The sequence below is a fragment of the Maylandia zebra genome, linkage group LG13 (assembly GCF_041146795.1).
Source record: "Maylandia zebra isolate NMK-2024a linkage group LG13, Mzebra_GT3a, whole genome shotgun sequence".
Classification (NCBI taxonomy): domain Eukaryota; kingdom Metazoa; phylum Chordata; class Actinopteri; order Cichliformes; family Cichlidae; genus Maylandia; species Maylandia zebra.
In genome coordinates, this window is record NC_135179.1 from 16045194 (window position 1) to 16059170 (window position 13977).

Here is a 13977-nt window from a genome sequence, read left to right on the forward strand (position 1 = left end):
ATATATAAGAGCTGTATTTTCAACACATCTTGTCTAACTTATGGTCAAGAAATCACACCATTTTACAATTCCCTCAGTTTCTTTTCGCTGCTTGCTGGATATCAATTCAACAAACCACTTTCAGTTTACCTGGCTAGATGATAATTGTTAGTAATTATAAGTCTTTCTTAGCAGCTGAAATAATGAAGTTGAATCTTCCCAGAAATACCATACAGATACAAAACCTGAGGTAATAAAGCCTCAAGGGCGTTGGCATGCAGGTCACATTCCTTATAATTAAACTGGTGACATATTTTAGATGTCATCAACTTTGTAAACAAGCTGGACATTACGCACTTATTTCCTTCATCTGATGCAAACCACTGAAAACCGAGTATGTTTACATCTAGATGTAGGCGGGTGGGGTTTAAACTGACATGCAATATGAGTAAATAGGAAAACAAAATGAACCTCTCCCTCGCGCTACGCAGTTATTTAAAACAAACGCACCATTGGCATTTGGCTGTGACGTAGGCATACTGTAAACTCAAAGCCGTAGTCTCGGCCGGTGCTGTTATTGTTCAGTTCGCGGAGTTTGGGGGGAGGGTATTGCTTTATTTTTTATTTTGGGGGCTGCACACTGCCATTATCGGGGTAATTACAACCACCCCAATGCCTGGCCCGAGGTATATATTATTTATATAGCGTCAGAATCTGTCTAAGTAGTTGTAAGCTAACAAGTTAGGTCCCAAAGTAGCCGATGGATGCGCGGGTATCGGAGTTATTTGGCTCAGGAAACGGACACAGCTCTGGATCTGGTGGTGTGTCCAGCGGCAAGCCTGCGAATGGCTATGGGGTAGCCCCCAAAAAATCCTCTGCAAAGAACAAGAAAGCAAAAGCTCGATTATCCCGCAACTTCAAACCAAGCAATAACACCCCGTATCTACCTCCAGAGGTAAGGCTAAAAATACGCGCACAATTGGCTATTTCGAGTTAATATTTCCCGGGCACTGGAAAGCCTGTCACTAAGAGTAAGCAAATGGATTTTTGTCTGTTGTAACGCTACTCGTAGGTTTGTCATTGTATTTCCTGTTTTGAGGGTTAGCTTCCCCACTATTGACTTGTCTTTGAACCTGCAGTGACACGTAGCTAGTCGGTACAAAGAAAATGAATGGTACCATTTCAAGCGTAGAAGTTTTGCGTTTGCTGTTGGCTTACGACTTTCTACTTACAGTAGTTTTGCAGAAATAGGCCTAACGTATGTTAATTGAAAGTTTTTTGATTAAAAAAATGCAAGTATTTTGCTAGCTAGCAAAAGAAGATCAGCTGTGTTTGTAAATAGGGGGCGGGTGCATAGCTCAGCCAGCCGACCTCTAGATAGTGATACTGTGAGTGTCTGACATTCACTCAGCCAAGGACTGTGTTACTACACAAAACTTTTTTTTTTTAACATGTATTTATTTATTTATTTATTTATTGTACAGTGACCTCCGTGTGTTGTCATTACCCACCAGCTGCGTTTTTTAAACGTGACACTTAATCCTAAACTGTTCTTTAACCTTTACTGATCATAAGCTGCCCAGTATAAAATTGCTGTCAGCTGATCACTGAATATAACTAGGTCCCCTGTCATAAGTGATTACATGACAGATATTTTCGCGACTTGGTTTACCTTAAATGTATTGATTTTGACTTTTAAGCATGTGTATGTAATGTGTAATAACATATTAAGTCGCTGTGTAAGGCTAAGCAAGCGGTTAGCCTGTTTGTATAGCTCTCAGTGACTGCCTATTCATAGAGAACACTGACTGCACATTCAGTCAAACTGCTTTTCTTTTTCTCTTTAAACAAATCAATAGTCTGTTGTCTTCCTTACAGTTTTACAGCTGTTGTTTCTTTTCTGTCTCTCTTTGTTTTACTCCCTGTCTCTTAGGCTGAAGAGGGAAATATAGAGTACAAGGTAAGCGAATTAGCTGTGACGCAAAGTCTTTGTTTTGTTCATAGAGCTAAAATGCTTTACATAACACCATAAAACTGATTTATATATGGATCAATTCTTGTGATGTGGATGTTATTGGAAATTTATCAGTATGCAGTATGTGTGAATATATAGGGGCAGTCTTTCCATTGAAATATAACACCACTGTGGATTAAGTTAATCTCTAGTTACTAGAGCATTTGTAGTATCAGGACAGCCGCTTCTTGTCAATATAGAGCTTTTTTATTGCCTTGGTCCTACAGTAATCATTTGTTTATGTCCAAAATAGTGTTGAGTACTAATTAGTAATTTCTTTTCTTGAATAGCTCAAGCTAGTGAACCCCACACAATACCGCTTTGAGCACTTAGCAACACAAATGAAATGGCGACTGCAGGAGGGCCGAGGTGAAGCTGTCTATCAAATAGGTGTCGAGGACAATGGCATGCTGGTGGGACTATCAGAGGAGGAAATGAGGGCTTCACTAAAAACGCTCCATCGGCTTGCAGAGAAGTAAGTCCAGTATTTTTATTCCGTTTACTGACTGATAGTTATTCTGCTGTTGTAGTTTACCTCATCTACCAAAACACAAAGAACTGTACTTACGTTTGTTTTTCGTGACAGAGTTGGAGCGGACATCACAATTTTAAGAGAGCGAGAGGTGGACTGTGACTCTGATGTGCCTCGTAAGATTGCTGAAGTTCTCATTCGCAAAGTGCCAGATGACCAGCAGGTTAGTGTGGCTACCTGCACATGGATATCTCTGGATGTTTAAATTCTTGGGCATTTTTAAGTCATTTTGGTGTTGTGTTTTTCTCCTTAGTTCTTAGACCTACGAGTAGCCGTACTGGGCAATGTGGACTCGGGCAAGTCCACTCTTTTGGGTGTTTTGACACAAGGTGAGCTGGACAATGGACGGGGAAGAGCGAGGCTCAACCTTTTCAGACATCTACATGAGATTCAGACTGGACGTACTTCGAGCATTAGCTTTGAGATTCTTGGCTTTAACAGCAAAGGAGAGGTGAGAAAACGTCCTCTATAAAATAATATATATTACACCTTATTTATGTACTTTTACATCAGTTGTGATAAGTAGCAAAGAGTAAATACATCCATTATATCATAATTTTTACAATTTTGGATGTTTTACTACAGATTCCTATTCTGATATATATTAAACTACTCCATCTGCATGAAATGTTAGTAACTGATAGCTAATTTTGTTTGTTTGTTTGTTTTCCTTTTTTAGGTTGTGAATTACAGCGAGTCTCGGACAGCAGAGGAGATTTGTGAGAGTGCCTCTAAAATGATCACATTCATTGATCTGGCGGGTCACCACAAGTACTTGAAAACCACCATCTTTGGCCTCACCAGTTATTGTCCAGATTTTGCAATGCTTGTGGTCAGTGCGAATACTGGAATTGGTGAGTATTAAAAACCCTCAGAGGTCCTTAGGGACATTTATTGTCTTTTGCATTTTTAATTTTAAACCATTTTCACTGTGTTGAGTGGAATATAGCCAAATTTGTCAAAGAATTTTCTTTTTAATTATATTTTATAATTGTGGTGTAAATTCATTGAATTAGCCTAAAATGGCTAAGCTACAGAAATGCATCCACCTTAGTCCCTTTGGACAAAAATGTCCACATTGAAACCCATTATAAACGCTATTTTTCACGCCAGAAAAATTACGGTCAAAGGGATCGTCAGGTTTCCAGCTTAGGTTTCGTTTTGGACTACAGGCCTTAGAGTTGTAATTTTTTTATTTGTCCACCGGGTGGCGCCCTTGCTTCACATTTGACCTCTGCTGGAAAACAGCGGGCTGCTTGGACAGACCTGCCGGAAATGAAGCCTCATCTCCGGCGTGCAGCAGCGGCTTCGCCCGCTGATCGGGCGGGACCATTTTTTGGTCCCTAGGACCATGAGAGGGTGCATTTTTTTTTTAGTCAACAGGAAATGACGTATTTGTTGTCACGTGGTATCGGGCGTGTGTGCTGGAAAAAGGGGTCCCCGGTGATCGTGCCCCGGTAATCGTCGCGACTTACCCCGGCAAGATGCACTTATTTCGGCCTAGAGGAGGAGCATTTGCCGCCTGGAGACCATTTTCTGGTCCTGAAAAAAAAAATAAAAGGCGATCGAAATGAATGTTGGTGCCAATCTTTAGTCCATCTAAAGGCCTAATTATAATAACAATTGAATATTACCTCAAATGTTTTTTTTGGAAAATATTCAAGTTTTATGTTTTTTGGGGCAAAAAAAGCAGTGCGCTCATGTGACGAAACCGGGATATAAAGGGTTAAAATCCGCGAAATGTAATTAAAACTTGACATGAATATTTCAAGGAGAAGTAGTTTTAAAAGACTGACCAATTTAAAGTGAAAAAAAATTAATATTTAATATTTTTATTGCACATTTTGGGGAATGGACATAGGCTTAAAGGTGGATGCATTTTTTTTTTTAATGTCCTCCTGCAAAAAAAATAATGGCAGGTCAAAATGAATTTTGGTGCCAATCTTTGGACCATCTAAAGGCCTAATTATAATAACAATCAAATATTACTTCAAATGTTTTTTTTGGAAAATATTTAGTTTTTTTGTTTTTTGGGCTAAAAAAAACAGGGCGCTCGTGTAATACAACTGGGATTTAAAGGGTTAAAACAACGAAAATATAATTAAAACTTTATATGAATATTTCAGGGAGAAGTAGTTTTAAAAGACTGACCAATTTAAAGTGGAAAAAAATATTAATACATAAGATTTTTATTGCACTTTTTGGGGAATGGACATTTATGTCCATTAGGGACCAAGGTGGATGTCTTTTTTAAGGATCTCCAAGGTTAAGTGAACGATTAAATTTTCTCCAAGTTCTATTCAAATGTAACTGTTGTTGTGCAAGATAGTAATGCAGTTTGCTGTTCTGGTTGAGAGATAGCCCATGTTTGTGTACACCATACCCCCACACTGTAGTGCACAGTTATGGCTTGGCACTTTGCTGACATGTGATAGCTGAGGTTATGCAATAAACCAACCTTCATCTTTGCTTGGCAGTGTAAGTCCCAAAATATCTCAGATATCATAATTTCAGGGCAGAGTACTTTGACCCACTGGGGATAGTGCTGCGCTCTTGCAAAGCTAGTGTGTATTTCAGCATTGCACTTGACAGTCACAAGAGGTTTTCTCAAATCTTGCAAGCATTTGGCCTTTTCAGTGGGGTTAAGGCTTGACATGTGTTTTTACCATATAACCAAAGATAAGAAGAGAATTCAGATAAGTTGATCAGGTGCTACACTCTTCCAGAGGCAAAAGAAACATGCTGATTTGCATATTGTTGTGATGCAAATCGGATCTTCACAGTCCAGCTTTACCCAAGTTCTTCCTGTATTTTTATTCTTCTGTAAAAATGAAATCACTAAACCTTACTTCAGTATTATGTTTCACATCTTGTTCTATTTATAGGTAATGTGTTATTGTATAATGTGCTCAACCCCAACATTTTCATGATAGCATTAGCTGACATTGAGTGCAGGAAGCTTGTATCCAGGAAGGACCTACTTGGAAACCTGAGCCTCCGAGACTCGTTGGTCAGCCTAAACAGCTTTCTGTTTTACATTTGAAAACATACTGTTTGATTATGTTTGCTGTTAGAGCTGAAAATATAAATATGAATAAGTGTTGCACTACAAAGCCGTTTGGGATTTACACCAACAATACCAGGTGGCACACCCTTAGACCATTCACCCATTGTGACACACAGCATTTCAGTGTGTATCAGTGAACACAGATAAGAACCCTTTGCTCAAGGCAAGAGACCATCTGGAAACAGTCCTCTATGCAATACACCAAAGTAATATATTATTATTAAGAAAGCTGTAGTTTTGTTTACGTTTCGCAAGTGGCACTAAAGCCTGTATAGGAAACCTGAGCCTTTGAGATGTTAGTCATTAAGTGCTGTAGCTCACATCCGGTTGGAGTTATTGGATGAGCTATATGCATCTGCTGTTAATGCATGGCTGTACTTTTGGCTTCTCCCTTACTCACAAGGGGTTGTTTCGCGTTTTTCATTTGGTAGATTTTATCCCAGATTTCCCGACACAGCCCCAAAGGGCTTTGTGTCACTTCCTGGGAGCGAACAAGAGATCTTTCACTTTTAGGCCGATATGAAAACCATGACATTACAGAGCCAATTAAAAAAATATATATTTTTAGCTGCTCTTATTATTCACAAGGGGTTGCCACAGCAGTTAGCTCTGCCTGTTTGATTTGGCAGTGTTTTTATGTTGGATTCCTTTCCTGACACAACCCTGATGGGATTTGTGTTTTCTTCCAGGGTTGAACTGCTATTTAAGCTTATTTTGATTATATGAGTTGACTGATTCCATGCCAAAATAAGTCTGTGTTATTTTCCGAGGCTGTTTATTTCTAAACAGTATTAAATTGAAATACTGCAATTTCATAAGCAGTTAGTTTTAGTGCTAACGCAAAAACATAACTGATTATTAAATATTAAAAAATACTAAAGGGTTTATTGGGCACAGTCAGAGTATAATTAAATGCTTCAGAAAGTCCTATCTGTACTCCTTGTTTATTTACACTGTTCTGCAATGGTTTGTCTATCTTTGAGTAAATAACTAATAACACTGTCAGCATCAAACGAATAACTACACTCAGTAAAAATAAAGGTAATTTAAATAATTTGTAACAACAGGATAATACATTTATTTCTGATTTTTAGCAAAATAATTAAAAACACATTAAAGTACAATGCATTTTTTTCATAAAAAGGGCATGGATAAATTAAGTTCCTAAGTGTATATTTGTTTATACTTAAATAACCCTTATTAATGCAGCGTAGGCGTTACTGTGTTTATGTGGGTGTCTGTTCTAAAATAGGACGTGCAGGGAAAATGGGGTCAAGAATGTAGATAGGAAGGGACATGCCGTCTGCAACCCAAGAACTACAGCTTTAATTATGAAACAGCGTAATGGATCCGTGTAATGCATAGGGCTTCTCTTGGGTTGTAACTTTTAAGCTAAGAAGCCAAAGGGCGAGTAATCTTTTTGCGTCATTTAGTTATGCTTTACTTTTTACTGCACTGTGACACATTTACCTCACCTCAATTTTTTTTTCAAAACTCAGTTTGTGTTTTTCTGAAATGTGAATCTTCTTGAGACCAAAATTAAGAGAACATGAGAAGTCACTTTGTTTAGAAGAGCTACTATTTGGCACTCGTGGAAACATCAGAGACATAGTTACAGTATATGTTTGAATACTTTGAATCAGTCCTATCCTCAAACTGTTTCTCTAATGACATAAAAGTCTTTTATTGTGGTATGTGCTATATAACCCTTCGTGTATATAGTCTTTGATTTGCATTAAGTCTGGGTTTGTAGTAGAGCTGGGCGATATGAGATTTTTTCATATCACGATATGTTTTTTTCATTTCAGGCGATAACGATATCTATCACGATATAAGCCAAATAACTATATTTGTAAGATTTAAATGTGCCGTTGCTCACAAGTAAAATGTGAAATAATCAGCAGCTTGTTTTTAAATATTTATTTCCCATAATAAGTTCAACAGGGTAGATGTACTTAAGGAACATGAGACTTTTTCAGATAAATAAAGGCAAATATTGCAAACTACACAAAAGGCAGCCGCTAAAGCGTTTAAGTTTCAAAATAGAACAAACGAAACAGACTAAATTGTCAATTCCACTTAGAAATAAAGTATTAATTCTAAAAATAAATCTTAGTTTGTTTTACAGAAGAACAGACAAAACTGACTAACTTTTGTCAATATCAAGTAAACTGAGAACTAAAAGGAAATTCTCAATCTCTCCTTGTTGTATAGCTGAGCTTTTCAAACAGTTTTAACAGTTACTTTAGTCTGACAAAAGCCGAATGATGAATTAGCGCTTCCAGTCAGAGACTGAGGCTACGTCCACACGTACACGGGTATTTTTGAAAACGGAGATTTTCCGTTTTCGTTTTAAAAAATAATCCCGTCCACACATAAAGGGAGAAATGAAAGAAAACGCTGCTATGAACATGCCAAAGCAGCAGGTGGCGCTAGATTCCTAACCGTGCAGAAATGTTGGCCAATCAGAAGTCTAGAAGCCTCGGTGGGAAAAAGTAAACAAAGCTGGGGCATAGAAGCAGAACCGAGTCGTATGTGTGGAGGGACAGTAACTGTGTGTATATGTAAGCATTTAAACACTGCAGAGAGTAGAATTAACAGTAACAGTAGTGTAGAAATTCATTTCACCGAAACAATAACGTGGCGCAGTGTGACGCATGCACCAGTTTATTGTATTTCCAGACTTGCTTTCGGCACAATTTACAGTGCACGCTACTCTGTTTTTTGTCAGACTTGAAATAGCCGAAATACCTTCACACTACGGAACTTCTATGGCTCTTCCGTTCGACAATCTCTCCGGCATTGGAACCATTATCTGTTTTCTCTTCGGTCACGCTCGGTTGATTTTTCTAGTCGGCACACTCATTTCCTCCATTATGCCCTGGCTCCATTACCCGCTGGCTGCTTCCCAAACAAACACACGTGCGGCTTGGCACTTGTGCTGTACGTAACAAGTCACGCGACGTGACGCTGCGGCTGTGATTGGTTCGGCTCTGCGCTACTGAATTTGGATCGGCTGACCTTTTTTTTTTTTTTTTTTTTTTTTTTAAGAGGACAAGAGCGGCGAGGTCTATCGCGATAGCTTAATTTCTCTATCGAGTAAAAGTTATATCGCGATACATATCGTTATCGTTCTATCGCCCAGCTCTAGTTTGTAGATAAGCACTCTTATGCTAAGCAATAGGTGTTTGAGACTCAGAGGGCAGCTGTTGTGTTTGTACAAAGAATAAATCCCCTGTTTGAATTGGCGTATCTTTTTAAATTTCTTGCAAAGTCTTATTTGGATTACCGAGTCAACAGTTGGAGGTTTATAGGTTGGATTTAGCTTAGGCAATAGTATTTACATGTGTTTAGGAAGACTTCATCCCTTCTGAAAACATGACATTAAATAAACATTGCCTTTGTCTGCTTGCTTGTGAAAGCTATTTTTGGTGAACAAGTAGTAGGCAAGATATAAGCAATGCAAAATCCCAGGTAAATCCTCTTTCTTTCTTCCTCTCCTTCTCATTCTTTTCCAGCTGGTACCACACGGGAACATCTTGGCCTTGCCATGGCACTGAAGGTTCCCATCTTCATTGTTATCAGTAAAGTGGACCTCTGCACACGGGCCACTGTTGAGCGCACAGTGCGGCAGTTGGAGCGTGTCTTGAAGCAACCAGGCTGCAACAAGGTGCCCATGGTTGTAAGCAGTACAGATGATGCTGTCACAGCAGCACAGCAGTTTGCACAGTCACCAAGGTATGAAACACACAAGTGCAGTTTTCCATTTAATAACATGCAGTAAAGTTTGCACTCCTTCTATAATAAATACTGTAAACAAAAACTGGAAAGTAATCATTTTTATTTTTTCCTGAAACTCTCTCTCAGCATCACGCCAATCTTCACCTTGTCCAGTGTTTCTGGAGAGAGTCTAGATTTGCTTAAAGTTTTCTTTAACATCATCCCTCCTCTGAGCAACAGCAAGGAGCAGGAGGAACTAATGCAGCAGCTAACAGAGTTTCAGGTCAGTCTGAAATAATTCAATTCAGTTCAATTCAATTCGATTTTATTTATAGAGCGTTAGTTTCCAGCAACTGTCGCCTTAAGGCGCTTTATATTGTAAGTTACAGACTCCACAACATTAAAATGAAATAAAGTTTGTCTGTCCGTGCAAAATGATCTTCTGGCTGTGAGCTACTGTCTTCCAAATGCACAGTGTAAATACACAGATTATTTTGATCTGAATGACAGCCATGTGCATCATTGCAGGTGGATGAGATCTACACAGTTCCAGAGGTGGGGACAGTGGTTGGAGGTACTCTATACAGGTCAGTATGTTGAAATTATTGTTTCATTACAGGTTAAGTGGGTTCTTTGTTTTTAACCCAGAAATCCCTCTGACTCGCTATTCTCTCTGGTCTTACAGTGGTATTTGCCGTGAAGGGGATCATCTTGTAGTAGGGCCCACAGACTCGGGTCAGTTCCACCAGTTGACCGTAGGCAGCATCCAAAGGAACCGCTCGGCATGCAGGGTGCTCAGGGCGGGCCAGGCTGCTACACTTGCTCTGGGCAACTTTGACCGCTCATTATTGCGCAAGGTCAGACTCAGAGCTTGTCTAAATTAGTGTTTTATTAGTTAATCACATTAAAAGTATAATATATCTATCTATTGGTTAATGTAAATTGCAGTAAAAGAAACTTGGAATTTGAAATCATTATTTTCATACAAATCTGAACTATGTATGTACACCATCCATATGTTTTCCACTTACAGGGCATGGTGATGGTGAGCCCAGAGATGGATCCTACCATCTGCTGGATGTTTGAGGCTGAGATTGTCCTGCTTTTCCATGCCAAGACCTTCCACAAGGGCTTCCAGGTTACTGTGCACATTGGCAATGTGAGACAAACTGCAACAGTGGAAGCAGTGTATGGCAAGGTTGGTCCATCCGCTGAGCTAAAATGCTCTCATTAACACAGAGAAAGTGAAAAAATGGTGTTTTCAAGGCAGGAGACACACTCATCAATAAATCCATGTTTGTCACAGGCTACGTGGTTTATTAACAGTGTGTAATGGCTGGTGACCAATGGAGTTAAATCCTCAGATGGGTGTTCAGATTTGTCGTGTAGAACATAATCCATTTCTTTCATGGTGAGCACAGTTGCTCCTCTCTTTTACAACAGAAGTACTTCCTTCTGCTAGCTACAAGCAATCTATTGCCAGCTACAAGAGTACTTAAAGATGTGAAAGGCTCTGGGTAGGTGTATCTTGGTTTTCTCACATTATCAGTCTTTCAAACCAGGAATCCAAAAAACTATTCTGTTTAGTGTCTGCTCTGAAATGATACAGCAGTGATTCAAAACAAGAGAAACCAAGAATTTTGATACAATCCAGAATTATAACAAATCCTTTCTGGGATTTTTTTAAGGACTCTATTGGCACTACAGAGCTATTTTATTTGTTTGTTGAGTGTGTGCCCTTTAATCTTAATCTTGGTGTCACTATTCCACTGATTGATTTTAAAATTAAATCTGCAAGTTTAAAAGTGCAATTATATATACACAGAAACACTCATCTTTCATTTAAAAGAACAGCCCACAGGTTAATTTCTAATTTAGTGCCACTAAAGCCTCTGCTGCTGTATTTGGCCCAGATCACCTATCTCATTAATAATCCTGCCTTTGTTTGATTCCTGTTCTCGTGCTACACCACTGTACAACAGGAGGAGCTGAGGACGGGAGAGAAAGCGGTGGTTCTCTTCAAGTTCATCAAGCATCCAGAATATCTGAAGGTGGGAGCAAAGATTCTCTTCAGAGAGGGGGTAACCAAAGGTATCGGGCACGTCACCAAGCTGCTTCCCATCGTCGAGTACCAGCCATCCTAAAGACGAGATGAGGATGAGCCCTAACATTCTTCAGGCAACCACAGAACCAAACACCGTCCCACCTCAAAACAGAGTGCTTTAAAAACCACCTCCTGCTTTCTCCAAAGGCCACGCTGCCAAGTTCCCTTCACAGTAAAAGCCTTTTTGCGCGATTCTGTTGTCTCACCATGTTCCAAAGCTTTGTCACCTTCTTACATTTTGTTCCTTAGAGCCTTTTCAGTACCTGCTGATATTTTCCATCTGCTTTGTATTGTTGAGGCTTAAAAAGTGTTGCTTTTCTTGGTACTGATGAGAAACCTTTCATCCATATCTACAACACAATGACCAAGCATCATCTACCAAAGTTCGCTTTGGAAACTTTGAAAACTGCATTCTGGCCTTTACAAGGAGGTGCTGCTCACACAGTTTACACCTAAATGCACTGTTAATACATACTTCAACAATATGCTCACATGCATATTTGCACTGAGGTATAAACGCCAGCGATGATATACCCGTGCCAGGTAACTGTTTTTATAAACTCAACAGTTGCAGGTATGGAATGATTTCACACCAGTGTAACACAAGGCGCAAGTGTCACCGCCTCACAGCGCAGTGTCTGTGCAAAGTGCCTGACTGACAATTACAAACTTTTATATGCTCTTAAATCATCTCCTTGTCATAGTAACTGCTGTGTGAGCAGGTCAGAAGCTTCATTATCTTGCGTTGAGCTTTGTTGTTTCATCACTTTTATGAAGATAACGGAGAGCATTGTGTGGTATGAAAAGCTAGAACATGGCCCAGTTTGTATGTCAGTCTGCCAGGATAACTCACATTGGCAATCACTTTTTAACTGTCACATTTATCAGTGAGAACTATTTTTTCTTTAATTCACAAGTACTGCCTCACAATAGGGCGGTAAGATGATAATGATCTTGCTGCCTGTCTTTCAAGTGCTTTAGTTACTCAGGTCAGTGTAGATATTGTATTAGACAGCATTCCACTTTCACAGAACGACTCCAGTGGGACGTTGTTGCTAATTTGGGTCGAAAGGAGAACTGATGAAAAACAGATACTCCAGATTCTCCCAAAGCGATGCGTGTGATTACACATTAGTATGTGGAACTGCCTACTGATGCAGCTTTATTTAAGAGCAATTATGTTAAAGGTACTTGATGTACTCTTCACTTAAGTTACTGATGTCACAAACTCGAAGGGGTTTAGCATAGTGCCTAATGGAACTCCTATTCAAGAAGCCTTCCATTACAGCCCATTGTTTTATAACTTAGTAAAAAAAATGAAGTTGGTGCTATTGGAAAACTTTTGATATTTAGAGGAAAAAAATGTAATAAGTGAACGTTAATTACTGCTCTGTTCACGCCTGCTGTTGGCCTCACCATCTGTCTTTCTATTGCATGTTGACGTGACTTATACGCGCATTCAAAGTTTGTATTGTTTTTTTGCACCGACATCATTGATGCACAGTGTGTGTGTGTGTGTGTGTGCAAGCAAAGACAGGTAAGCTAAGAATGCATTTCAACCAAAATATTTTATAGCATTTATAAAGAGTTCAGGTGTTAAAATTTGTTTTACCGCATCTCGGAAGATTTTTATAGATTTGTAGTAGTTCTGGATTTTACAATTCATTCAAAGATTTTTCAGTCTTCTTCTTAACACCAGCTTATTTTCACTCTTTTGAAATCCTTTGAAGTCAGTTTTCCTTTTAATTCAACGTGTATTTTGATCATTTTCTGGGTGAAATGCAATATTTATGTACAGATCCAATTCGTGTATTATGATGTACATGAATAAAAGTTTTATTGTCACTTTAGCAGCTGTTTAACAGTGTTTTTTCAAAGTAAAATGTGACATTGCAGTGTTTTAAACGATATATCCTATGTGAATAGATCATGACTTCCTTCACAATAGTTTTTTTTCCCTGGTTTGGCTCCTCCTATCCTGCTCTCCAGCTGATGCAAGAAAGTGCAAGCATAATTTAGCCATTCAGGTCTGTCAATGGCTCTACAGGACAATAAGTTCACCACTGCAGAAAACATGAAGAGGATGACTCATCTATTTATGCTGCAATTGCACTCTTTGGAGTGGCAATCATGTCAAAGGTTGAACAAGCCATTGGGTTGTCTGTAATTTATGCCATTAAAGCTGCAACAGGAAAAAAAATTCTAATACAATAATACAAAAACTGTAATTTGGCAACTGACAGGCCCTCTGACGTTATACGTCAGCTCCCTACCTGGACAACCACAGACACACAGAACCATGAACTACCACACACTTAGTGTATTTATGTTTTTACTTCTTTTTTTTTATAACACTTTATATTACTCACCTGATTTGGGCTGATTAGATTTAACGAGTGGAAATGGCCTCCATTGTGAGCCAAAGCCTTAAACATTGCTTGAATTATAATATCATTAAAAGTTATTATGGAAATATTTGTTTATTGGTGGTTTTTTGTTTTGTTTTTTACAGTGACACCAAAATCACACACACCCTTTGCTTTAATTCAATTAATCCAGCT

The 13977-nt window shown here is 38.8% G+C and overlaps 1 protein-coding gene across 1 annotated transcript; it reads left to right on the forward strand.

The window, feature by feature from the left end:
* The first annotated feature begins 514 nt into the window (after positions 1-514).
* On the forward strand, positions 515-13266 carry gtpbp2a (GTP binding protein 2a). Its single transcript, XM_014409853.3, has 12 exons — positions 515-934; positions 1913-1939; positions 2284-2468; positions 2580-2688; positions 2779-2976; positions 3205-3379; positions 9111-9330; positions 9460-9595; positions 9841-9899; positions 9998-10169; positions 10346-10510; positions 11295-13266. Exons 1-12 carry the CDS (start codon positions 740-742, stop codon positions 11454-11456), a joined length of 1803 nt encoding a protein of 600 aa, XP_014265339.1. The 5' UTR covers positions 515-739; the 3' UTR covers positions 11457-13266.
* Positions 13267-13977: the final 711 nt, after the last annotated feature.